This window comes from Marmota flaviventris, chromosome 17 (assembly GCF_047511675.1).
Source record: "Marmota flaviventris isolate mMarFla1 chromosome 17, mMarFla1.hap1, whole genome shotgun sequence".
In the NCBI taxonomy this organism is placed as follows: Eukaryota; Metazoa; Chordata; class Mammalia; order Rodentia; family Sciuridae; genus Marmota; species Marmota flaviventris.
In genome coordinates, this window is record NC_092514.1 from 74,604,896 (window position 1) to 74,629,282 (window position 24,387).

General features: G+C 61.8%; 2 protein-coding genes across 9 annotated transcripts; one reads left to right on the top strand and one right to left on the bottom strand.

Moving 5' to 3' along the window:
* On the bottom strand, window positions 1-14,641 carry Tmc6 (transmembrane channel like 6). Of its 2 annotated transcripts, none has more exons than XM_027924055.3 (22): window positions 14,553-14,641; window positions 13,817-13,907; window positions 12,471-12,517; window positions 12,127-12,265; window positions 11,897-12,033; window positions 11,694-11,789; window positions 11,236-11,394; window positions 9,510-9,615; window positions 9,275-9,371; window positions 8,850-9,107; window positions 8,549-8,739; window positions 7,434-7,578; window positions 6,531-6,686; window positions 6,132-6,283; window positions 5,858-6,037; window positions 4,895-4,990; window positions 4,586-4,661; window positions 3,657-3,790; window positions 3,282-3,458; window positions 3,049-3,127; window positions 1,424-1,491; window positions 1-317 (listed from the first exon to the last, which is right to left on the bottom strand). In XM_027924055.3, exons 4-22 carry the CDS (start codon window positions 12,180-12,182, stop codon window positions 167-169), a joined length of 2,514 nt encoding a protein of 837 aa, XP_027779856.2. In that variant the 5' UTR covers window positions 12,183-12,265; window positions 12,471-12,517; window positions 13,817-13,907; window positions 14,553-14,641; the 3' UTR covers window positions 1-166. The 2 variants fall into 2 exon arrangements, with proteins under 2 accessions (XP_027779856.2, XP_071459747.1); XM_071603646.1 differs by lacking the exon at window positions 14,553-14,641 and adding an exon at window positions 14,253-14,271.
* A 4-nt stretch (window positions 14,642-14,645) lies between these two features.
* Window positions 14,646-23,643, top strand: Tmc8 (transmembrane channel like 8). 7 transcript variants are annotated; one of them, XM_027924059.2, is made up of 16 exons: window positions 14,646-14,895; window positions 16,525-16,698; window positions 16,857-17,005; window positions 17,366-17,515; window positions 17,724-17,806; window positions 18,276-18,412; window positions 18,668-18,815; window positions 18,905-19,075; window positions 19,323-19,462; window positions 20,898-21,021; window positions 21,353-21,450; window positions 21,639-21,822; window positions 21,948-22,078; window positions 22,160-22,318; window positions 22,634-22,712; window positions 23,150-23,643. In XM_027924059.2, exons 2-16 carry the CDS (start codon window positions 16,538-16,540, stop codon window positions 23,408-23,410), a joined length of 2,175 nt encoding a protein of 724 aa, XP_027779860.2. In that variant the 5' UTR covers window positions 14,646-14,895; window positions 16,525-16,537; the 3' UTR covers window positions 23,411-23,643. The 7 variants fall into 7 exon arrangements, with proteins under 7 accessions (XP_027779860.2, XP_071459746.1, XP_027779858.2 ...); XM_071603645.1 differs by having other exon boundaries at window positions 14,646-14,876; window positions 16,368-16,698; XM_027924057.2 differs by having other exon boundaries at window positions 14,646-14,876; window positions 16,445-16,698.
* The last annotated feature ends 744 nt before the right edge of the window (window positions 23,644-24,387 follow it).

Sequence of the window (24,387 nt, forward strand, 5' to 3'; positions counted from 1 at the left end):
TTTTGCAAAACCCATTTAATGTAAATAAATAAGAGTCCCAGATGGGGCAGGGCCCCCTGGAGGCACGCAGGCCCCACCTGCCCACTCTGCGCTCCATCTTCAGCTCAGCTCAGCCTATGGAAGGGGGAAGCAGGGTCACTCCACCATCCTAGTGTCCCACGGGGTCTCAGATCCTCGTCTCTGCCTGCCAGGACGTAGTGACGGAGCGCAACTGGGGGTGCTGGGGGAGCCTGCAAGGCCCCTCACTGTCCCACCAGCTGTCCCCTCCGTCTGCAAGCAGGGCAGAGGGCGTCACGGCCTCCTCGTTTCTGTGAGCTCTGCCAGAAAGGAAAGTCAGTGAGGGCCCAACAGCATGGCCAAATGCCAAAATTCTTTCCAAGAGATAATCTTTAAGTCCCTGGCAGAACTGGAGGCCTCCCAAGGCTGAGGGAGGATGGAGGCAGGTGAGCAGCAGGCTGGAGTGGAGACAGCCACTAGATTCACCTTCCATGGATTTGCTTGGGAGAACTGAACTGTGTGAAATTTCCACTTTTGCTGGTCAAATGCTGTCACATGTCAACAATTTTGTGTGATGTAAGCAACAGGCAGCAGCCCTGTGCTGTCGGCATGCTTCCTGTGCAGGCTGCAGCAGTGGAGGGGCTCAGGGAACACGGTGCCTTTACCCGCAGTGGCGACTGGGTGATGCCAATCCCTCTACCTGGGGAAACCAAGGCCAAGAGTGCATGACCTCCAGGTCCCCAAGGATAGTTCAGGGGCCAGCATGTCTGTCCAGTGAGTGACTGAGTAAGGGTTTTATTCTGACATGCTTCCAAACACAGGCCTGCTGCTGGGGAGAAGTCCTAGTGGCTGTAGCTACAGACCTGCAGATGTGACTCTGGGGCCAGCTTCTCCATTTCCCAAGCAGGTGGGCCATGGAGGAAGTGGGAGAGCCAGGCGTGTGTGGCTCTGCACTCATACACACTTGTGCATGTACGTACTGGTGTCTGTCCACCAGGCAGAGGGAGCTGCGAGGCCACCCTCCTGTGGCTATGTGCATGTGTAAGCTGAATAAGTGGGTCTGCGTCTCAGCCATCTCCCTTGCCCCCAGGTAACAATGAAGGCTGAAGCCAGCAGAAAGACTGCACAGTCGGGCTATCAGGCCTTGACAGGAAGGAACCATGTCTGTGCTTGGCCAGCCCAGCCTTGCTGCAGGGCAGCCACAGCAGAGGCTGACTCTGTGGGGAGGTGGCCCAGCTGGGCTGGCACTTCATGGCTCATGAAGAGAGAGAGAGAGCACTGGGGCAAGGGTATGCAAGGCTTTGGCTCCTGCTTCCTCCTCCCAACCCACCTCGAGTCAGCAACCCAGAGAGATGCTGGCTATCCAGCCCCGGCCCCTCCCACTCGACTCACAGAGGCCTCTTCCCCCCACCCCCCAGCCCCTCACCTGCTCCTCTCCTTCCTCTCGTAGACAGAGTGAAGCCTGTTGATCAAGAAGATCTTGTCTTCCCCCTCCTAGGGAGGTCAGAACACAAGAGGTGAGAGACAGAAGGTGTCCATCCCTGGGTCCACCCAGAGCTGGCCTGTTCCAGACCAGGCGGCGGAGCTCACCAGGGGAGTCAACAGCTCCAGGAGCAATTTTGTTGGTAGCCAAGCAGATTGGTTCCTAGTGCCTGGTGACCTGGCTCTGCCCCAGAGCACCCTGCAATGTCTACGAAGAGGGGCCACAGGCTCCTTGTGGCACCTCGTCTTCCTCTAGCAAGTCATTGACAGAAAAGGAGAGGATGGAGCTGGGCGCCATGGCCATGCCTGTCGTCCCACTCGCTCCAGAGGCTGAGGCAGGAGGACAGGAGGAGGCAAGTTCCAGGCCAGCCTCAGCAACTTAGCAAGAAGTGTCATGAGAAAAAAAAAAGGGGGGGGGGGGGCTGGGGACGTGGCTGGGTGGTAGAACAGCCCCAGGTTCCAGTACCAGAAAAGGAAAGGCTGTTTCCTCTCCAGGCTGCCAGCGTGGACCCCAGGAGGGCCACAGGAGCAGCCATGCCTGCCCTGCAGCCCCTGAGGCGGACTAGGAGCAGGGGCTCAGCCTCGTGCACACTGTGCACCAGGGTCCACCTGGACAAAGGCCTCTAATTCCAGAGAAATGGAGGACAGCTGGGACTCTCCTCCCGGTGCCACTGTGCCTCCCCACACAGTACCCCGACGCAGTGAAAGGTGGCATGGAAGGGCAGGAGCCATTTCACCAAAAGCCTGCTTCTGATGGTGTGGCCAGACGAGATCATCTCGGCCAGACACCTGGCTTTGAGCTCAGCCCCAGTGTGCGAGGCAGGAGCGGGGTCTATGTGGCTGTGCCATTTACCACCCAGGAGCCATCCCTAAGAGCTTCCCCCTAGCCTGACCGCTTCCACCCTTGCTCCTGACACCAACGGCAGACACCAGCCCCTGACCTCCATCAGGGTGAGTGCTAAAGAGAAGCCCCAGGCCCAGTCCTGGCCGGACATCTGGAAACTGGCACCCCACAAGCCAAGGAGGCCCAGTGCTCGTCAGAATGGCACTGGATGAGGTCAGAGCTCAGGACGGTTCATTAAGGCCACCACTGGGAATCTGCAGGGGTCACAGTCTAGCACCCTGAAGGAGATGATCCCGCCACAGGCCAAGGCATTCCTGAGAAGAGGCCAGCAGGAGTGACCAGCCAGGAAAGTGCCTGTGTCTCCTTAATAAAGAAATGTCTTCCAGCCTCATTGCCCTTCTTTGTCCAATGAGAGCACTGACCAGGACCCGCCTTCCAGCATGTGTCCCTGGAGAAGACCAAAAGCCATTTCCAATAGTTCAGAAACCCTGCCCAACACTGCACCACAGCAGGGCCACACACTCAAACGGGAGTCCCCGTGGTGCCCCTGCATCCGGGAGCTCTGGCCAGAGCCCTGGTCCTGTCACCTCTACACCTGTTTAACCAAATCACGCCTATAAATCCATGGAAACTACCATCCAAGATGCTCAGGGGAGGGGTGCAGGGCCTGGGGGAGCTGGCCGGTGACCAGGCATCCCCCAGGTGTGGAAGGGAGGGAAACTCACATTGCGGATCTGCTCCTTAAGGAGGGAGATGACCTTCCGCTGGCCCTTCACCACCTGGATGTTGAAGTAGATGATGGCCCTGCAGGAGATAGTGGTCAGGCTGACAGCAAGTGGCAGGGAGGGCCAGGACAGGATAGTGCCCAGAGCAGGAGCCTGGGGGTGGGTACTCTCTGTGCCAGGGCCCCATGGCAGGCTGCAACCTGTGAGGAGGTCCCCGGAAGCCCTGCACTCACAGCAACAGGGCAGATGCCAAGAAGAGGAAGAAGGTGCTCTCCACCAGGTACCGGTGCAGCCAGGGCACCCAGGAGGCCCCAGGGCCCGCGCTCTCCAGGTGGCGCACCCACACCCTGCCTGCCTCATACATGGTGTCCAGGGTCCGAAAGGGGCCGCAGGTGCTCGAGGGCTTCACCCTAAGGGAAGAGGTTAATGGGAACCCTCTGGGCAATGGGCCCTCCACCCACTTCCCCCCCACCAAGCCTCAGAGGAAGGCAACCTCCACATCACTCCAAATCCTAGGCGGGTCCTCCAGCCAAGCACCACCACCCCCAACCCAGGAATGCACAGAAAATGGCCAGGCCTCCTGCCCACCCCATCCCAAGCCTACTCACTGCCACACGGCGTAGCAGAGGAAGATGGCGGCACCCAGGAAGGAAGGGAAGCAGAGCAGTGTGAGGAAGACGGTGCTCATGTGCGAGGCCAGCCAGGGCCTGCGGGGAGCTTGGCAGTTGGCCATCAGGCTAGCCTGGGGAGAAAGACCACAGTTTGCCACAGCCACAGCACCTTGGAGGGCCCTTCCCAGACCCAGGGCCCCAAGGGAGGAAGGGCAGTGGCCTGGAGGGTGCCGTGCATTCCAGGACAGGACCTGGACCTCACTGTGCTCACTCTACAGGACTGTGGCAGCCATGGGCAGAAAGGCCAACACTGGGAATCTGAGCACAGGGCTGGAAAGAGCCAGCAGGGCTTCCCTCCTCGCCTGGAGGGGGCACTGAGGCACATAGGACACACTGCCCAAGGTCAAGCCAACAAAAGGGTTGAACCCAGGGCTGGGCACAGCTCAGTTGGTAGAGAGCTTGCCTCGCATGCACAAGGCCCTGCGTTCAATCCCCAGCACCACAAAAAAAAAAAGGGTTGAGGCCAGCAGCCACCTCCACTGACTGAAGGTTGACACTGTGCCCAGCTCTATGTCTGACCTTTCCCAGCCCTGCAAGGGCACTGGTCCCACCATGCAGGTGAGCAGATGGAGGATCAAGGAGAGCTCAGAACCAGTGTGGGCAAAGTCGCTGGCTCTCAGCCCTGAGCATGCCTGCTGAGAACAGTACCCAGCACCCAGCACAGCACAGGCCCCAATGAGACCTCTGAACCCAGTGCCTGGCTTGCCCAAGGCAGGGACACCAGGGACATGCCCAGCCCTAGGCCGTGGCGCCACATAGTTGGACAGGGAAGAGTCTGCCCAGCCCGGGGCACCTATGGGCTACCAGAGCTGTGTGCCCACCCACTGCTGCTCCCCCACCAGCTGCTCAGTGCTCAGCCATATTACCTTCTTGACCAGGAAGAGGAGCAACAGCCTGAGGACCTGCACAGCCGGCAGGAGAGGCGAGAAGAGGACCCCCAGCCTGGAGGAGGGGCACAGCCAGTTGTCAGCACCCCCACCTCCTGGACCCAGCTCAGATGGGAACAAGCTGCCCGCACCCTCTGCTGCTGCCCAGGACCAGCCCGCTGCTGCAAGGGAGGCTAGGGCCAACTGTGGCCCAGGAGGGCAGGTGTGGGCCCCAGGGAAAGGGTCACGGACCACAGTGCTCTGCCTGCCCTAGGAATTGGGCAGCCAAGGCAAGTGGGGGCACCTCACCAGGTCAGAGTCTGCCCATAAATCAGGTCCAGAACATTCCTTGCAATATCGAACTCAGGTTTCCGCCTCCTCTTGAGCTTCCTCTCTGAGATGAGCCTGGGTAAAGAAGGGGCCTGACTGGTGGGCAGAAGACCCTCATCCCACCTTGGAAGGCACCAGGTTGGTACACGTGGCCCTCCCCACACAGGCACCCAGCCTGTATCAGGAGAGAGAGTGGCCATCCTGGAACATTCAAGGACTGGACACTGCAACTGGCCCCACTCAACCTTTCTCTAAGTTGGTGAAGATACACCTGACCTAGGCACACAGCGGCAGCAGCAAAAACTGCAAAGCTTTTTAACAATCTTGTTTTTTATTACTAAACTCATATATTTAAAAAAATATAAGGAAATAAAAATCATCTGAAGTCTAGATTCTATAATAGCCCACCAGTGACACTTTGAAGATGCTCTCCACTCTCTTTCCTCTTTTCCTTTGAACAAGGCTAATACTACGACACATGTATCTCTTAGACACCTCATTTTCCTTTCCAATCTAAAAACACGACTCAAATCAGACACAGGGGCGCACACCTGTAATCCCAGCAACCCGGGAGGCTGAGGCAGGAGGATCTCAAGTTCAAAGCCAGCCTCAGAAACTTAGCGAGGCCCTGAGCAACTTAGAGATACCCTGTCTCTAAATAAGAAATAAAAAGGCTGAGGATATGGCTCAGTGGTTAAGGGCCCCTGGGTTCAACCCTCAGGACCCCAAGAAATAAATAAAAATTAAAAATAAATATATAAATAAAACACATCGCATTCCACCTCCTGCACCTTCTGGAAACTTCAATAAGCTTTGGCATGATGCAGATGTACGAGGGTGGGAGGCCCCACCGGTCTGAGGCCCTGCCTCACTGCCCAGGTAGAGTGTCCAGGTGACCAGTACAGGGTGGGAAGCCAGCCCAGCCCATCCAGACCCCCTTGCCTCCACACCAGCTCCCCAAACAGCGTGTCGAGCAGTGCAAACAGGAAGTCCATCACCATGAACCGGTACAGCTCCTGGCCCACGAAGTCCTCCCAACACTGGCCCTGCAGGGCAGCCACCCTGCGGCCCAGCCAGTGGTAGCAAAGAATGCCTAGGATGGCCATCTTGAGGATGAGGTTCCTGCACAGAATGGTGGAGGTGAGTGCGAAGGCCAAGGGAGGGGGCCAGCAATAGCAGGCACACCCGGGGAGCCCATGCCTGCCCAGCCACACACCTGCAGATGGACACGTACACCTCCAGCCCCGGGGACTCATGCTGCTCCAGGGCAGCCAAGCCACGGAACAGGTAGGAGGCCCCCAGGTTGAGGAGGGAGACCACCAGGGGCAGAGCCAGCAGCCTCGCCTCCTGGCCGGCAGACACCGGGCTCTGCAAGGCACCAGGGGAGGGATGCGGTCACTGAAGCACCCCACCAATGGGGTCACGTCCACTCTGACTGACGGGCTCTGAGGGGGCAGAGGGGCTGTGGGAAGGGGCCCAGGGGCAGAAAGCCAGGCAGCACCTCCGTGCCCAGGAGTGGCCCACCCAGGCTCAGTCCAGAGGACAGGGGAGGGCGGGGAAGAAGGAGGGAGACTGCAGCCCAGCCTGAGGGGTCCTCCCCGGCCCCTGCCCGCACCTGGATCGTGACCTCTGAGAAGACGAAGACGGCCACGGAGCAGCCCAGCATGGTGCCCAGACACAGCAGCCACGCCAGCCCCAGCAGGACCGCCCGCCGCAGCCGCCCACGCAGGCTCTGGGGGCTCCTGTGCAGCTGCCACTCAGCCAGCAGCTCCTGTGGGGGCAGCAGGACCTGTCACCTGGCCCACAGCACGAACGTGCAGATACACAGAACACAGGCAGGACAGAGGGACAGGGTGCCAGGCTCCCTGTGCAGCCCGCACCTCCTGCTGCCCCAGGCCTCCCCGCCTCCCCATCTCCCCGGCCCCCTCTGTCTGCCCCAGCAGCATCTCCAGGAAGCCTCCGGAGTGCCAGCCAGCTGCCCTCTGTTCCCGTGGCCCCTGAGGTAAGGACACATGCCCCCCCACAGGAGCTGCCAAGAACCTGGTCACAGCTGAGCTCTCCACAGCACAAGACCCAGGACGGCAGAGGACTTCCACAAGGCCCCGCGCCTGAGACCTTGGGCAAAGGACGTGACTTCTGTGCCCACTTTCTCTCTCGTCCTCCTTACTCACAGGGCCACTGTGGCCATTCAGTGACTAAAGGAGGGTGGTGGGCAGTTATCACCCCAGGGCCGCAGGACAGGAGGGCACAGACCCCAGAAAAGGCCCTGGGAGGGAGTCACCCTCACCTGCTGGGGCTCCGGCAGAGCCCTGCTCACCCCCCAGGGCCGGGGGAGCCCGAGGCCGTGTTGGCAGCACTGGCCCCGCCCGCACATGGCAGATGACCCACTGCGCCCCATCCCAGCCCTCGCGGCCAGCTCACAGACGGCTCCCGGGCCACCTCAGCCCGGGCTGGCTGCAGGGACTGGCAGGCTGGTTTGGAGTTCTGGGGCCGCGGGGCAGGGCAGGTGGCCGCTCACCTTCAGTTGGGTGCGGATGTTGTCCTGCTGGAGGCGAGAGGCCCGCTTCTCAGTCACCTTGTAGTCCCAGGAGCAGAAAACGGTGATGGCGTGGACGCCCTTGGTGCTGCCCACCCGGTAGCTCTCCCCAAAAGCATGCGACATGCTGGAACAAGCAGAGATGGGCAGGGTGACGGGGGCCTAGGGGAACAGAGGCCCAGGAGGAAGACAGGACAAGCCCTGCAGCCTCCTCTCTCACCTTGCCCTGGGCAGCCATGCCCTCAGCTTCCTGCCCGGAGTGGACTGCTGGCCGCTCTGGGCCAGCCCTGTCTGACACACGCCCACAGGAAGATGAGCCAGGGCTTCACTCACCAGTAACAGACACCACATGGAAAACACTAGGCTCACCTCAGGGCCTTTGCATTGCTCACCCAATTACCACAGCACCTCCCTTCTGTTCTTCTGCCCACTCTTACTTAACCTTCCCAACACCTGTGCAAACGCCCCCAGGGCCCAGACTGTCCCAGCCCATTCACTGCTCTTTTCCCAGGGACAGCAAGCTTCTTTAGGTTAGGCCTCATGCTTGGGTACCTTCCTGCCCAACACTTGAGGGAGGAATGGACAGGTGGATGGGTGGGTGGGTGGATGGGTAGATGGACAAATGGGTAGATGAAAGTAAGGATGAATAAACAGATAGATGGGTAGATAGATAGGCTAATGGATGGATGGGTGGGTGGATGAGTGGGTGGATGGATAGGTGGATGAACAGGTAGAGGGATGAATGGACAAAGGATGGAAGGATAGGTAGATGGAGGGATAGAAAGATGTATGGGTGGATGGGTGGGTGGATGGGTGGGTGGACAGGTGGGTACATAGGTGGATCAATGGATAGAGGGATGGATGGATGATAAATGGATAGGTAGAAGGATGGATAGACGGTGGGTGGATAGGTAGAAGAACAGGTAGAGGAATGGGTGAATGGATGGAGGAAGGATGGAGGAATGATGGAAATATACATGAATAACGGATGGATGGACAGGTGGGTGGACAGACGGGAGGACAGATGGGTGGAAGGAAGTGCCACTGGACATATGGGTGGTGCTCAGAGCCAGGATCACGTGGCAGAAGGCCATTACCTGTAAACCAAGGAGATGCAGGTGACGAAGAAGGCTGCCCCCATGGTGAAGAGGTAGGCCAGGGGCATGTTGTAGGGAAGGCTGCTGGCCCCGGGGCTGCACTGGTGGCCATCCCGCGGAGGCACGCAGGGCTGGTTCAGCGTGGCGTTGCTGTAGTACCCGTAGTACATGACAGTGTGGGTGAAGCAGCCCTGTGGGGAGGCAGAGCCCGGTCAGGACCCCTCCCGCCCAGCCCACCCGCCCTCAGGCCTCCAGAGGCAGGGGCCGAGTCAGGGCAGAAGGTGGCCCAGGGGCTCCTCACCCCGCCTGTGAGGAGCTCCAGCCCTGTGAAGGCGGGGGCAGGGTCCGGCGGGCCGGGCGGGAGGGCAGCTTGCACCCCCACGAGGAGGCCCAGCAGCAGCAGCAGCAGCAGCGCGTTGAAGGCCAGCAGGGTCTTGAGGAACAGGAAGTAGGAGAGCACGCTGGAGCCGAACTGGCCTCCGATCTGCTTCAGTGTGTGGCGCCACGGCCTCACGGCGTGCAGGCCCGAGAGCAGCGCCAGCCCTAGGCTATGCAGGGCCTGCGGGGACAGTGACAGGAAGGCTCTAAGGGCTAGGACCACACAAGTCACCCGCGGCCCCAAGGCAAGGCCAGGATTAGGAGGCCACCATCAGGGCAGCAGCGGAGGAGCGGTCACCCACCGCCTGGCCCCACTGCACACGAGGCCCCAGCCCCACAGGCTCCTACCAGGATGCAGGAGTATCTGAGCCGGCTGCAGCAGGAAAAGACGCCCCCACGGTCCTGCCGGGCCCTCCGCTTCCCCCTCTGAACCTGGCTCTTCTCTCTGGGGACAGGGGCTACTGTCAGTGACCGACCCTCAGAGGGGCCACCCGCCCACAGACTTGAGACCCTTCTATCTGGCCACTTTCAGCTTAATTGAGGAAGTAGGTCTTGAGGCCATGCGAGGCTGGGGGACACTCACCGCAGGCAGCGTTTCTCAGCCAAGTTCAAGGGCATCCCCCGGAGCATGTGGTCCCGCTGGACCACCGACAGGCCCTGAAGCTCCTTCACCAGGAGGCCTTGCTTCTCTGCAGCGAGAGAGGCTCAGCTGATGCACGGCATCCCTCCCTTCTGCCCATGGCCAGGGTCCTGGACAGGTTATCACCCAACACAAGCTCTGTACCCTGCTGCGGGGCCTGGCTGGCTCCTCTCCAGGTGCAGCCAAAGCCAGACCCAGGCCAGCAGTGTGAGTTACCACCCAGCCCACACCCCCTCCTGCTGGCCAGATAGAAGGGTCTCAAGTCTGTGGGCGCGTGGCCCCCAGGAAGGACCCAGGCCCCTTTGAGGTTCAGCCACTGATGGCAGCCTCTGTCCCTCCCCTCCCTCCACCCCCCGGAGCCCAGAACCCCTTCTCCTGTCTCCACCAGGCCCCCAGAAACCTCTGGGCCCAGTGAAACCCCACCGTCTCCCATCACCTCCCAGCTGTGCTCAGCCTTTGCTGGGAGAAGTTGAGGCAGGACCCAGCCTGGGTGCTCAGAGCCCTGACGTCAACTGCCCCCACACGCTGTTTCTGAGATGGCCTGGCCAGGGCACTCTTTTTTTTTTAATATTTATTTTTTAGTTTTCGGCGGACACAACATCTTTGTTTGCATGTGGTGCTGAAGACCGAACCCAGGCCGCACGCAGGCCAGGCGAGCGCACTACCGCTTGAGCCACATCCCCAGCCCTGGCCAGGGCACTCTGAAACCTCAACAGTAAGAGTTTTAGGACCCAGAGCCAGGGTGTGGCTCAGTCATAGGGTGTGGCTTGCCTAGCGTGTGCAAGGCCCTGAGTTCCATCCCAAGCACCACAAAGAAAAATAACTGAAGAGTTCCAGGACCCACAAGAGTTCTCCTTTCATCTAAGAAGTTCAAAGCCCACCATAAGGTTAGGCCAGTGGCAGCAGATAGGCCACACAGGGTCAGGGGCCAGTCAGTCACCACACTTGGGGTCTGAAGCATGGGTGCCACCTCCCTGCATCCTCACAACGAGCAAGGAGGTGAGTGCTACCTTAATCCCAATTCCACAGATAAGAAATGAGCCTCGGGGAGCTGAAACATGGCCTGGTCCCAGAGTAAATGGTGACTGGGGCATCTGCCCTCACCCAGGGGCCACACCATCCTGTCCTGCTCCATCACCTACCAGACCCTCCCCACTGCCTCAGCTACTCAGACAGGCTGGGGGGCTCCTGCCTCAGGGTCTTTGAATCTGTCCTCTCTGCTCTGGTCATTTCCAGGAAGCTTCCCTGGACCCTCCAGGCTGGGCTGGCTCTCAGGACGCTCTTCTCGGAGACTGATCTGAGCCCTGATCATCTGCTTCTCTGTCTCCTTGGCTCATGTCTGTCTCACTGGGCAGAAGGGGGGATGCATGAGGGCTGCACTGGTCTACTGACCACCATTGCGTGTCCAGTGTCAAAACCGCCCACTGTCAGACACACTCCCATGCTCCAGGGCACGTGGCAAATGCTATTCAGTGCCTGTTGGGCATGGCCCGAGCTGTCTGCAACCTGAAGCCCCCACTTGCCTGCCCCTGAGAGTCCCTGAGGAGGGACCTCAAGGAAGAAGGCTTCCTCACTCTGTTGCACCCCAGCCCCCTGCCCACCTGGACCTCCTGCCCACCTCCCTGCAGGCTGGCGTTCAACACCGGGGCTTAGGCCCCCACTCACTCACCATCCTCCTCGAGGGCCCTGGGGCCCAGCTCCAGGTCATACAGGCGGAGGCTGGGCCGGGCGGAGCGCACCATGTCGCCGAGCAGGGGCCGGCTGCCCCGGCGCCGCAGCTTCACCGTCCGGTTGTAGTACTGGGAGATGATGGCCCCACGGCTGCGGCCTAGGAAGGTGCGTGGCAAAGTGAGGAGGACAGAGTCAGGCCGGACCTTGCCAGCCACCAGGACGGCTGTCAGCAGCAGGCCTCCCCATCCCTCAGGTCTTCCCAGGGCCCAAGACAATTCCTTTGTCAGAGACCTCAGGACCCACTCATTCCAAAGAACCCAGCAAGGCAGCGTGGGGTAGCGCGGGGCCTCCAGGCAGCAGGCGGGGTGGCCAAGAGCCAAAGGGTCTGGCTCAGAGGTGCACAAATGCCCAGGGAGGGGGTCGAAGCCAGCAATGAGGGCAGAGGCTCCAACTCACCGATGGTGCGGCTAGGCATGCTGGCCAAGATGCGGAGTGTGGCTGCGCTGTGGACAGGGGCACCCTCTGGCCCCAGGAGGGTCTGGTGACCACTGCCTATAAAAGAAGGAGATGTCCCTGCCCAGCCACTTTGCCCACCCCATGGCCAGGAGGGTTATCTCCAGCTCCTGTCCACTCTTGCTAGCCTCCAGGCCTGGGCTCACCTGGGACCCCCAGGGTTCCGGCCACCAGCTGCCTCTGCTGCAGTTCCAGCTCCTCCTCCGCCAGCTGGCTCTGCTGTTGGATGAGCTGGTGGAAGGAGTCATGCACCTCGCTCTCCTCATAGGGACTGGGCTCCTGGCTGCCAGGCGGGAGAGGACGAGGGAATCCAGGCTCCAGCTCAGAAATGGTAACACAGCCACCATCCACCAGTCCCCAGCCCCAAAGCACTTACTCCTGGTCCCCTAGAGCCTCAGGGACATTGAGGACCAAGGCCAGTGGCTGGGCCATGTCTGCGGTCCACGCCCAGCCCGTCTGCAGACTTAGGGCAGCTCAAACCCTGGACACCACCTCTGGAGACTCCCACTGCCCATCTGATGAGACAGAGACAAAGTAAACCCTCAATGCCTGGCACACATCCAAATAGCCTGCTCCCTGGGGGACCAACCTGCCTGCCCCCTCTCCTATCCCCCACCCACAGATAAACAAATGGTCAGGGGAGTGACCCCAAGTAACCCTCATGCCAAAATGGCTGAGGAAGAGGGAAAGAGAGAAAAGAAAGGAAGGAAGGGTGTGGACCTGCAGTTCCCATCAGTTTCCTCGATGTCGTCAGTGGTCTCTAGTGCCTGGAAAATGAGGAAGGGGTGGGTGCCTGTGGACGCTGCCCTTTTCAGGCCCTCCATTCCCAGGGTGCTGCCCCAGGGACACCTTCCTCTAGGACAAAGGTCAGGGCAGCTCAAGGCCTTGCCTGTGCCTGCCCTGTAACCCCAAAGCCCTTCCTCTAGCAGGAAATCCGCCAGGCAGCCCTGAACCCTGCCCCCCCCCCCCCCCCCCCCCCGCCCCAGCGGAAGCAGCACACAGAAGGGCTCCCTGCCCCCACCCCACTGAGTGCTCCACTCTGGAGCTCCAAGGTCCTCTCGTCCTCAGGAGACTGACTCCCTACATTCCATCACCACAGGGTGGCCATGGGGGAGGATGCTGGACCCAAACAAGCCCCCTTTGTGTTGGCTCTGGCGTCACCCAGCACAAGTGGAGCCAGCATGGCCCTGTGTGGGGCTGGGCCTCTGGGCCTAGCGCCCTGTGGGAGTGGGGTGCCCAACACTGTTGCCAACGGGCTGACTCTGCAGAACTCCCGCGGGACACAGGCCCAGCCCTGGCCTCAGTCCTCCCTGCCCTCAGCCCCAGGGAACCAGGAAAGTCGGTTCCTTTCAGGAGGCTTCCCCGACCAGCAACAGCACAGTCCCTGCAGACTGGTGACCACACTGTGCCCAGCCTGGTGTCCTCGACACCTAGGACTGAACAACCCAGGTCCTGCCCTCCCTCTAGTAGAAACATAACTGTTGGAGGCCACCTAGAGCCTTAGAGGTGGCCCCCACCGGGCCCCAAGTGTAAACTAGCCAAGCAGGGTTGAGGGGTCCCCTGGAACCCTTCTCTGGGCAGACAGACCCTCCCAAGCTCAGATCCACAAGGGGATGGGAGGTGCTGGGGGCTGCGGACCAGGGTCCCTGGGCTCCCCGGCACGCCTGACTTCAGCGGGCGACACCCAGTGCCCCGCCCCAGGCGGGCCAGGTCCCAGCGTTTCCTGAGCCGAGCCAGGTGGGGAGCGCCGGGGCTGTTTTCAGGAACCCGCACCCTGAGGACAGCGACACGACCGGGCCGCCCCTGCCTCGAGCCCCGCGCGGCGACGGCGACAGGGCCGCGGAGCAGGCCTCCCGCCCTGGCGCTGCCCGGGCTGGGCTCCCGCTCCCAGCTCCGGTGCCAGCCAGAGTCGGCCCTGGGAGGCCCTCTGGGAACTCGCTGCCAAGTGGCCTCGAGGCCGAAGGAGCGCGGCCCCGCGGAGCGGCCCGCCGCAGGCCCAGCCCCACCCCACGCCACGCCGATCTGCGACCCCGCGGGGACCCCGCGCCGGGACTCGGGCCACTCACCTGGGAGGCGCCGGGAGGCGGGGCGGGGCGCCGGCGAGTGGCTCACCTGTCCCGCAAGGGCCGCCGGGAACCGCGCTCTGGGCTCCACGACCTGAGGGAGGGTCAGTGGGAGCGAGTGACAAAGGGCCCCCCCCCCGGAGGGGGGGCGATCAGTGACTGTCGCAAGCCTGGAGGGCAGAGGGAGCTGCACCGCCAGCCCCGCGAGGCGGCGGGCATCGGTCACGTGACCGCTCCCTCCGGGTGTGCCCAGCCCCGCTGGGGCACCGGCCGACTGCGCCCTCTGCCCGCCGACTTCCGACCCTTCTCGCCCGGTCCCTGGAGTCTGCGCAGGGTGAGGGGTGACTGTCGGCCTCCAGGCAAACTCCGGCCCAAGCCCCCAGTTTTTGTAAGACGCGGCTTCCCCAAGTTTCAAAAGGGGACAATCATCCAGACCCACCCACTTCCCAGGGCCAGGGACTGTCAAAACCCGACGGTGCGCAGCCTTTCCACACCGTGTTGGGTAACCCCTTCCTCCCGCGCCTCCAGCGCGACATCCGCCACACCCCCAGCTCCGCCAGCGGCTATCGCCCCCTTCTGCTCGGGGCGGGGTTCCTGTGGCTTATCTAGTAAAAGTTCTGGCGATTCCTGTGAGCCAGCGGGCGGGAGGGGGCGCAGAGGAAGACAGCGAACTTCCCAAGGGCTGCGCCCACTGCTGGGCTTTCTGTTATTCCCTACAAGCAGGAAGGCAGGCACTGACCTTCCTATTTCGCAGATAAGAAAACCGAGGCTGAGAAAGGATGGTCAGTCTCCAGGGTGCCATCAGCCAGCACAGGGGCCTTGGTCCAGCTGGGAGCTGTGAGCAGGAAACTGACTTTGAGACACCTCTCCCCCAAGCTCATGAGAAGGTGGAGGGGGCTGAGGCAGACACGTGACTGAACAGGAAGTCGAAGACGGATGAAAGATGGGGCCCTCCTGGCGGGGGAGGTCAGGACTCCAGAGAGCATGCAGGAGTGCGAGGACTTCATGAAATCTGTGGGAACGGGTCCAGGGATCTGAGCTTGGACCTGAAGGGAGAGGCCAGGTGGGGCTTCCTCGCAGCTGTAAGTGTGGTTCTCAGGTGCGCTCCCTGGCGCATGGAGGCCCAGCCCCGCCCAGGCCCTGTACCCCTCCCGCCTCTTCCCCGGCCCTTCTCTGCATGCCCAGGCGCAATGTGCATGGCCCCAGGTGAACGCAGTTGGAGCAGTGCCACTTCCTACACACAAGAGCGTTTGAGGATCTTCCCCCTGCTCCCCCAGCCCACTGCGCCCACCAGCAGCCAGCTTGGGGGCTGGCACAGAGTGGGATCTGGAAAGCAGGAGCGGGGTGATCAGGGAGGCAGAAAAGCTCTGGGAGGATTCAGAGCTGGGATGACGGGGCTCTGAAGGAGGGGGACAAGGAGAGGGAGGTAGGGCTGGGCTGCAGAGCCTCCCGGGGATGAGGCCCGGGAATGCCAGGACAACTCCGAAACGTCCAGCCGGGAGGGGCGCTCCCGGCGCCTAGGGTTGCTTCCCGAAGGCTTCTTACGGGCCAGAAGCCAGGCCCGTCCCTGGACCTGGGCAAAGGGTGGTGCCAATGATAGAGGCGGGAAGTTCAGAAACAACGCCAGAGGCCTCTGCAGATCCAGAGGCCGGGTGCGCTGCTTCCCGCCTGAAGGCGACCTGCGGCGGGCAGTTAAGGAGCCCAGCCCTGCACCCCGCCGCCGCTGCCCGAGGGTCGGTCCCGGCTCCCACGCCAAAAGAGGGCGCGAAGGGGCGCACGCGCTGCAGTAGCAGGGGTCCGAGCGTGGCCCGAGGGCAGCGGAGCCCACGACGCCCGCAGGGAGCTGAACCGGACCCCAGCCGGCGCGCACCGGGCCTGCCCAACCCCCGGAGCCGGCGCGCGGCTCTCACCTGCGCCCCCGCGCCCCACGGCCGACAGGAAGCGCCTGCTCCGTGCAGTAGACGGCCGAGGAAACGGCGGGGAAGGCGGGGGCGAGCCGAGAGGGAAGAGAGGCAGGGGCGGGGAGGGCAGGGTTCCTGTCATGTGACCCCAGCCGCCCGCCCTCCCAGCGCTGCCTGGAGTGGCGGCGGCAGCCAGAGGAGGGGGCGCCTCGGTGGTCCCCAGGTGAGCTGGATGCAGAGCCTGGTGGAGGAGGAAAGTGGAATAATTGAGTCCGAAAGCCTGGGGTGGGGTGTCATAACCGCTGCAGAGGCGGCCTTGGGGTCCCCTGCTCCCCTTCCCACGGCTGGGGCTGTAGCCACGCCTCCTCTCCTGGGTCAGGTGAGGGGCCCTAAGCAAGCCCAGGCCTGGGAGGCTGGGTGACCAGAAGGAAGACAGAGCCGGGTCCCAGGACGTCCAGAGCTGGGGTGCTGCAGTTTGCCGCATCCTAGAACTGTCCCGGCTGGCAACAGGGTGTCTTCCTGAAGGGGAATGGGCACATGAAGAGGGGCGAGAATGTGGTTTTGCAAAGGGTGACCTGCAAGGCCTGTGGCCACAGGTGACTAGGGAGTGGGAAGAGCGGGCATGTTCTCTGACCTTTCACCCCATTTGACAGATGGGGAGACTGAGGCCCTATGCCATGTGTCGCTTTGAGAGGTGGAGCTGGACTTAATTCACATCCTGACCCTGCAGGATTCTCTTTTCACTCGGGGCATCCCCGGGCCAAGGCCCCGAGGCTCACCACCTGGCACCCACATTCTTCCTGGGAGCAGGGGGACGGCCAGGATGCTGCGACAGTGGTCGGGACAGTCGGGGCAGGCCCCGGGGGAGGCAGAACCCCCGCCTGCAGGCGAGGAGCTGTGGGAGCAGGAGATGGAGCGGCTCTACGCCTCCCGGGCGCCGGTGCGGACGCTGCCCTATGCCATCGTGGACAAGCGCTTCATCCGGTGGGTGGCCGGCCGGGAGGGGGCCGTGGGAGTGGAGGGCCTCCAGGTGGCCCAGTCAGATAGAGGGTGGAAAACGCCAGCAGCCCGATGGCGCCCTCTGCCTGGCGGGGTGGGCAGGACGGGTGACTCAGGGGCGTCCGGTCGCCACCCCATCCCAGGCACCTGCGGGAGCCGAATGGAGTGAAGAGCTCGTGCTGGCAGCGGTGGCAGCGCAGGTGGCAGATCGCACGACGACGCCTGGGGGAGGCGGCGCACCGGCTGGCCCAGGGCTTCGGGCTCTGGGAGGGGGCTCTCTACGAGATCGGAGGTAGGACCCACGACGACCCCTACTTCCCACCTCCTATCTCTGGGGTCCCAATATCCAGTTTCGAAAGGAAGAGGGCACCATCCCTCCGGTCATTGCCGGGGTCCACCCGCAACGATCAGCCCCTCCATCCTCTCTCTCACACACACACCCTCAGCCTCCCAAAGGCAGGTGCAAACCACGATGGATGACAGCACCCTCTGGTGGCCCCCGGAGGTACTGCGGGGAAGCCTCGTGCAGGTCAGCGAGCTGGGCACCCCCATTGAGTGGGCTGATAGGCACTCCAAGTCCATGCCCTGGCCCAGTCGGATCCCAGTCGGTGCACCGGTGTCTCCCTCGCCCGCCCTGCTCTTCTCCCCACAGGCCTCTTTGGCACCGGGATCCAGTCCTACTTCACCTTCCTCCGTTTCCTACTGCTGCTCAACGTGCTGACTGTGGGGCTGACTGCCAGCATGGTGCTACTGCCCCTGGCCTGGCTCCGCCCCCCGGACCCAGGCCCCGCCCAGAACTTGAGTGAGTACTGCAGCCGCCCCCTGATCCTCTGGGCACACCCTGGCATGCTGCCTGTGCCCAGCCTGGACTACCCTGCCTTGACTTTTGCATGGCACACTTCAGACACATCCACAGTGGCAGGGTTGGGGCTAGACTCACGAGGGCAGACTGCTGCCCTTGCCCTTGTCATGGAGACTTCTCTCTATTGGTCCCTCCCCCTCCTCAACAGCCCTGCAGTGCCCTGGCAGCCACCAGCCCCAGATTGGCATTCCGAAATTCCACAATCAACTTTGGAATGTTTTAACTGGCAGGGTAAGTGGGGTCACCCTGGCCATGGTCCAGGGGTCCTGGGAGGCTCCTGCCCCATCCAAGGACTCTTGGTTTCTAGAGAAAGGTCTGCCACAGAGGCTAGTGGGGCCCACAGTGGGGTCAGAGAGAGGCTGGCCTCCCCTGGGCCTGCTACATGTGCAGCACAGACCCACACACACCTGGGGCCCTCAGAACACAGCTGGGGTTGGGGGTTCAAGGAACAGGAGCCCATAGCGTAAAGTCCAGGCCTTTGGGACTGGAAGCCATCGAGTGGCCCTCAGGGTGGACCCCTAGGTCAGAATCCTGGCTCTGTTCCCCAGAGCTGACCCTGAGCAAGTTGCCTCACCTCTGAGCCTCTGCAAGGTGGGAGCATTCTCACCTGGTGGGTTACTGTGGGTGAGGAGTTCCCCCTAGGAAGGGCTCAGTACAGAGCCTGGACGCACCTGCTCGGGGTCTCCTTCCTGGTCCCCAGGCCTTCACCAACACCTATCTCTTCTATGGCGGGTACCGGGCGGCGCCCGAGAGCAGCTCTGCATACAGCATCCGCCTGGCCTACCTCCTCAGCCCACTGGCCTGCCTGCTCCTCTGCTTCTGCGGGACCCTACGGCGGTGAGTAGACCGTCCTCCCTGACACCCACTCCTGTGGTGGGGACCCCCAAGATAGCAGATAGACCCCCGTTTCCTACTCAGTAAGGCTCCTGGTGGTTCCTCAGCCCAAACTCATGCCTCCCCAGCTGCAGACCTCAGGAGCAGGGGCCACTGTGTCCCCAGCCCCACCCACACAGGCTTCCCATGCCCAGCCCAGAGCTGGGCCACTGCTAAGGCCGAGGGGGAGGCCCCTCCTACAGCAGTCTGTGCCCCCAGGATGGTGAAGGGGCTGCCACAGAGGCTTCTCCTGGGCCAGGACTACAGAGCGCCTCTCAGTGCCAAGGTCTTCTCCTCCTGGGACTTCTGCATCCGGGTCCAGGAAGCGGCCATCATCAAGAAGCATGAAATCAGCAATGAATTCAAGGTGTGTGCAAGAGGGAACCGAGTGTGAAGCAGTGTGCGAATGAATCGTGTGTGCGTGAGGGCATGTGTGAGCGAGTGTGTGTTTCACAGGCAGAGCTGGAAGAGGGCCGGCGCCTCCAACTGGCGCAGCAGCGGTCCCCCACCCAGAGGGCCTGCCACCTGCTCACCTTCCTGTGGGTCAACGTCCTCATCGGGCTCCTGGTGGTTGGGGCCATCAGTGCCATCTTCTGGGCCACCAAGTACTCGCAGGACAAGAAGGAGGTACCTGGCAATTGCCTTCCTTTCATTCTGCCAGGACTGAGGGAGGGGACAGGAATCCCACTGTGCAGACTGGGAACTGAGGCCCAAAGAAGTCAAAGCGGCCATGACCTTGTGGTCTGGCCTGTGGATGTCCTGTTGACAGAGCTCTGGATCCTGCCTGTACCCATGTCATGTCTAAGGGGCCAGAGGGGCCGGGGAGTGGACGGGGTCCTGCTCTGCAGGCTCCCTGACCTGCTACACCCCACAGGAGGACCTGTTCGTGGTACTACAATATCTCCCCCCAGGGGTCATCGCCCTGGTCAACTTCCTGGGTCCTCTGTTGTTTGTGTTCCTGGTCCAACTGGAGAACTACCCCCCCAGCACCGAGGTCAACCTCACCCTCATCTGGTGAGCACACCCTCGGGGGCTTGTGGGACGAGTCTGTCTCCTGCTGTCCTGGCTGTCATCTGGCACCTGGGGGTCCCAAACCGGGAGGCTCCCTGTGTTAACCACTGCACCAGAGGGCAGGCAGGTGGGCTTCCTCGGCCCCGAAGGAGGCCTCCATTCTGGGCCAACCACCAGCCATTTAGAGGGACAGGGGCTTTTTGTCCAGGAGACACTGCAACAGGCTTTGCCCACTTAGAAAAACACAGCACAGGCACACAGCTCCCTGAGGGCTTTACACCCCTAACTTGACAACCAGCACTCGGCGTGAGCAGTCCCTACCACCCTCATCCCCGTTGGGTGGACAAGGAAACAGCCTCCCAGGGTGAAGTGCCCAGCCAGGCCTGACCTCAAGTTGCCCTTGGGTACAGGTTCAAATGCAAGGCCTCCTGCAGCCCATGTTCCTTCCTAGCTCAGCACTTGGTCCTGTCTCTGCTCCAAACTCCTCCCAAGGACTCCTCCTGGACAGGCTCCTGAACTCCAGCGGCTTCTCCTTCCTCCTGCTACCCGACCCTCTGGGACCTGCTTTTCCCTCTGCTTTCCTCACATCAACTGCGGTTGGCCTTGAAACTTTATTTTTGTAGTAGGTTAGAAATGTGCGCATGGGAGCTGGAGATGCAGCTCAGTGGTAAAGCGTTTGCCTAGCGTGCGTGACACCCCGAGTTCAATCCCTAGCATTGCCAAAAAAAAAAAAAAAAAAAAGAAAGAGAAAACTTTACACATGTTAAAAAATTCAAAATGCTTAAAAGGATAAAAGATTTAAAAAATAAGCTCCCGCCCACTCCTGCCTCCCAACCTCCCTCAACTGAAGAACCACAGTTCCCCGCCCTTCTGGCCACACATGGGTACTGCAAATGTCCCCCTAAAATAACATGCATGCACTGGTTTCAGGCCATCAGACCGACGCGGTCCAGTGAGGCATTATTTAGTAAGCACGGGCTGCATGTGCTTATGATATGTGAGATCAGGTCAGCGGGCTAGGATGTCAGTGAGCCGCAGAGCAGCAGAGAAAGGAAGACCTGGGGGCCACCGTGCAGCTGGGTGGCAGGGCCTGTGCTCGCATGTGCGAATCCCTGGGTTTGAGCCTCAGTACTGCAAAATAAATAATAAATAAGGACAGTCTCACCTGTTCTGAGAGGCCCAAGGTCGGTGTCCTGCAGGCTTGTCCCACACGAGTTGCTAAGCTGAGAGGTGGAGTAGGGTAGCGGATTCTGTTGTGTTTCCCAGACCGCTTCCCCATGAATGATCTGGGGACTCGGATCCTGGGAACACCCTCTGGGGAACACTGCTGTGGACGGAGCAGCTAGAAGGAGGCTGGGCCCTGGAGTTAGAGGGGGCAAGGTGTCTCATGGACCCCACCCGGCGCCCAGCCCCTGACCCAGTGCCTGCCTGCCCACAGGTGCGTGGTGCTGAAACTGGCCAGCCTGGGCATGTTCTCCTTCTCCCTGGGCCAGAGCACCCTGTGCATCGGCGGAAACAGAACCAGCTGCGAGGCCTACGGCTACAACGCCTGTGACTACCAGGTAGCCGGCAGCCTGGGGCCTGTCCCTCCCATTCTTCTCAGCAGGGCTCCCCTCCAAAACCAGACAGAGCCCTGGAGACTCCTTGTCCCCCCGAGGTCTCACCTCTGTGACAAGCTGGGAGCAGAGCGGCCACACCGCTGCCCATACCCAGGGGGTGCTCCTGTTCCACACACGCTCAGGCCATGCAGCCCCCCTGGCTGGGGGACCCAGCTCCAATCTAACCCCGAGGTTGTGTCCGACTGGAGGAAAGGCTCCTGAACCCCTCAATGAGTGGGTGGGGCAGGGAAGCCTGGTGGTGGTGGGTGCTGACCGCCCCCTCCTCTGCACCCAGTGCTGGGAGAACGCAGTGGGCGAGGAGCTGTACAAGCTGATCATCTTCAACTTCCTCCTCACCGTGGCCTTCGCCTTCCTGGTCAGCCTGCCTCGGAGGTGAGCCGTGGGGGGCCCCCAGGGAGGATGCCCCGGGGCTACCGTGGGCATGGTTGGGGATGGCCAGTGGACACAGCCAAGGTCAGCCAGGCATTTCCATGTGGGTGAGGGTGTAATGGTCCCTGGCCATGACTGATGTGGCCCACACACCCCTCTTGCCTGGTGGGCACGTGGACACCCCCTGCCAGGCTGCTGGTAGAGCGATTCTCAGGCTGGTTCTGGACTTGGCTGGACCGAGAGGAGTTTCTGGTGCCCAAGAATGTGCTGGACATCCTGGCAGGGCAGACGGTCACCTGGGTGGGCCTCTTCTTCTGCCCCCTGCTCCCCCTGCTCAACAGCATCTTCCTGTTCCTCACCTTCTACATCAAGAAGGTGAGGGCACCCAGTTGGGTGGGAGCAGGAGAGCTGGGCTGTGGCCTTCCGCCCTCCCTCACTTCCTGGGCCTCAGACTGGGGGCCGCTGCCTGATGATTCCTGCTCACCCTTGCTCACCCCCAGTACACCCTCCTGAGGAACTCCAGGCCTTCCCCGCGGCTCTTCCGTGCCTCCAGCTCCACCTTCTTCTTCCAGCTAGTGCTGCTGCTGGGCCTGCTCCTGGCCGCAGTGCCCCTGGGCTACGTGGTCAGCAGGTGAGAGGAGGACTGGGAGGCCGGCAGAGGCAGCTCCTCCCTGGGGCCCTGACAACTGCCTCTCCACCTCTCCTTCTGCAGCACCCACTCCTCCCGGGACTGTGGACTCTTCACCAACTACTCAGCCCCCTGGCAGGTGGTCCCTGAGGTGGTGGCCCTGTGGCTCCCGCTGCCTGGCCAGCGTGCCCTCAACTACCTCAGTTCCCATGCCTTCAGCTTCCCCCTCCTCATCCTGCTCAGGTGCCTCAGGGTGGAGGACCCCTGGGAGGGTGCCCTTTCCCTGGGGGTGGAATAGGACTGGCAGCCCCTGGCCAGTCTCCCGGGATCCAGAAACCAGACAGGAGTTGCCCGGGGAAGCAAGTTCCCCAAGAGAGGTGGCCTGGGGGTCCTCACGTGCCTCCCTGTAAAGCAGGAGCCTCTGGGCCCGGCTTCCTGTGTCAGGGGACTGCAGAACCCCCCCCCCCCGGGAGGGGGCGAGAGATGCTGTCTCCCCTTGAGGAGAGAGGCCCCTGTGGTGGGAAGGGTGGCTGACCTTGCATCCCTGTCCTCCCCAAGCCTGGTCCTGACCGTGTGCGTGTCCCAGTCCCGCGCCAACGCGAAAACCATCCATGAGCTCCGGAAGCAGCTGGTGTGGGTGAGTGTCCGCTGGGCTGGGGAGGGGACATGGACTTCAGAGGACACCCTCTCAGGGGTGTGGGGCCTGAGGCCTGGGACCGACCCGAGGTTGAGGTTGTCGGGGGTTTTATCCTGGTGAAGAGGGTGACCTTGGCTGGGGGTAAAGACAGGTAAGCGGAGGGAGCAACCGGTTCCACTGGAGCAGGACTTGAAGCTCCTCCACCCTGCAGCCTGGGAGCGGGGGCGTGGCCTATGGTCACTAGGAGGCGGTCTTGGGAGTGGTCTAGGGCGGGGCCTCTGGTCGCGTTGGAGGAGGGGCCTGTGGGCGGGGCCTCAGACACGTCGGGGGCGGGCATTGGAGAGTAACCTAGGGATGGGCGGGGCAGAGCCGCGGCTGGGAACTGGTGGGCGTGGCCTTTGGCTTCAGCCCACAACCCGCCTCTCGCTCTCCCGCAGCAAGGCCGGGAGAAGTGGCACCTGGTGGAGGACCTGTCACGGCTGCTGCCAGAGCCGGCCCCGAGCGATTCTCCAGGGCCCGAGTCCCCTCTCTCCCGAGCTTCGCGCCCACGGTCCTTCTACCCCGGTTTCCCTTGCCCAGGATCCCCGGGCCCCAGGGCCCCCCTACCGGGCCCTTCCCGGGTTGTTCCCACTGGGCTGAGCCCCGGGTGTCCCGGCCCCTCCTCCAGATTCCGCTACCCCAGCGGCGGGGCTCTGTAGCGCGGACCCCACGTGCCCTGCCTGGACCCACTTCCTCCCCAGGCCCTCTTAGCCCATGCTCCAGAGCCCTGGTGACCACTGCCCCTCCCTGCTCCCGGGCCTCCCCCAGGACTCCCCAGAGAGGGCCAGCAGGAAGACATACGGAAATTTCTATCATCTATATTTTTATCTTATCCCTTCGAGTTTCCTTTTTTGTGGCTGTTGACGTTTTATAATACACACGTATATTAGTATGTGACGGCTGAAGGTAACTTTCAAAATACATCAACTGGGAGTGCTCAGAAGTTGCTTACCCAACGGTGTACTGCCCTAGTTTGGAACCCTCTCCCTAGGCTGGGCCTCCTGCATGCCACCCACTTGGCCCTCCACATGTAGGGAGCCCACAAAGGTCCCGGCCATGGTCAACAAGGGGCAGAGCTGGGATGTGAATGGACCCAGAGGCATGGGCTGCAAGGCCACACTGGACCCATATGAGAGGCCATTCCAACCGTGACCACAAGGGCTCACTGCAACGGGAGGGTGTTGTCAGCCCCTCCCTTGAAGGCTCCTCACTGTCCCATCCTCTCAAACCTGTGTCAACAAGGGCACCTCAGGAAGCCAGAACCCAGCCTTCCACACAACCTGTCCTCCAGCCTGCTCACTGAGCTGACCTTGAGCCCCGTGAGGTGAGTGGGAGCCATGTGCTGTGAGTGTGGGCTGCAGGAGCTCGCCTGACCATCACAGCCCCAAAGGCAGGGCTACTGAACCCACAGTTCCCAGCCACTCTGAGGTGTTGGTCCAGGCACAGCCAGGGGCATTAGGACTTTAATTCATTTATTGAGGATCAAATCCAGGGCCTCCCAGGAGCTAAGCAGAGACTGTACCACTAAGCCACCCCTTCGGCCCCTCCAGACTTTTTAAATCATCCAGGGGTCTCTCACATGCAGCTGGGATGGAGAACTGAGAAGGGAAGGCCAGAAGGAGCCCGGGACATGGCT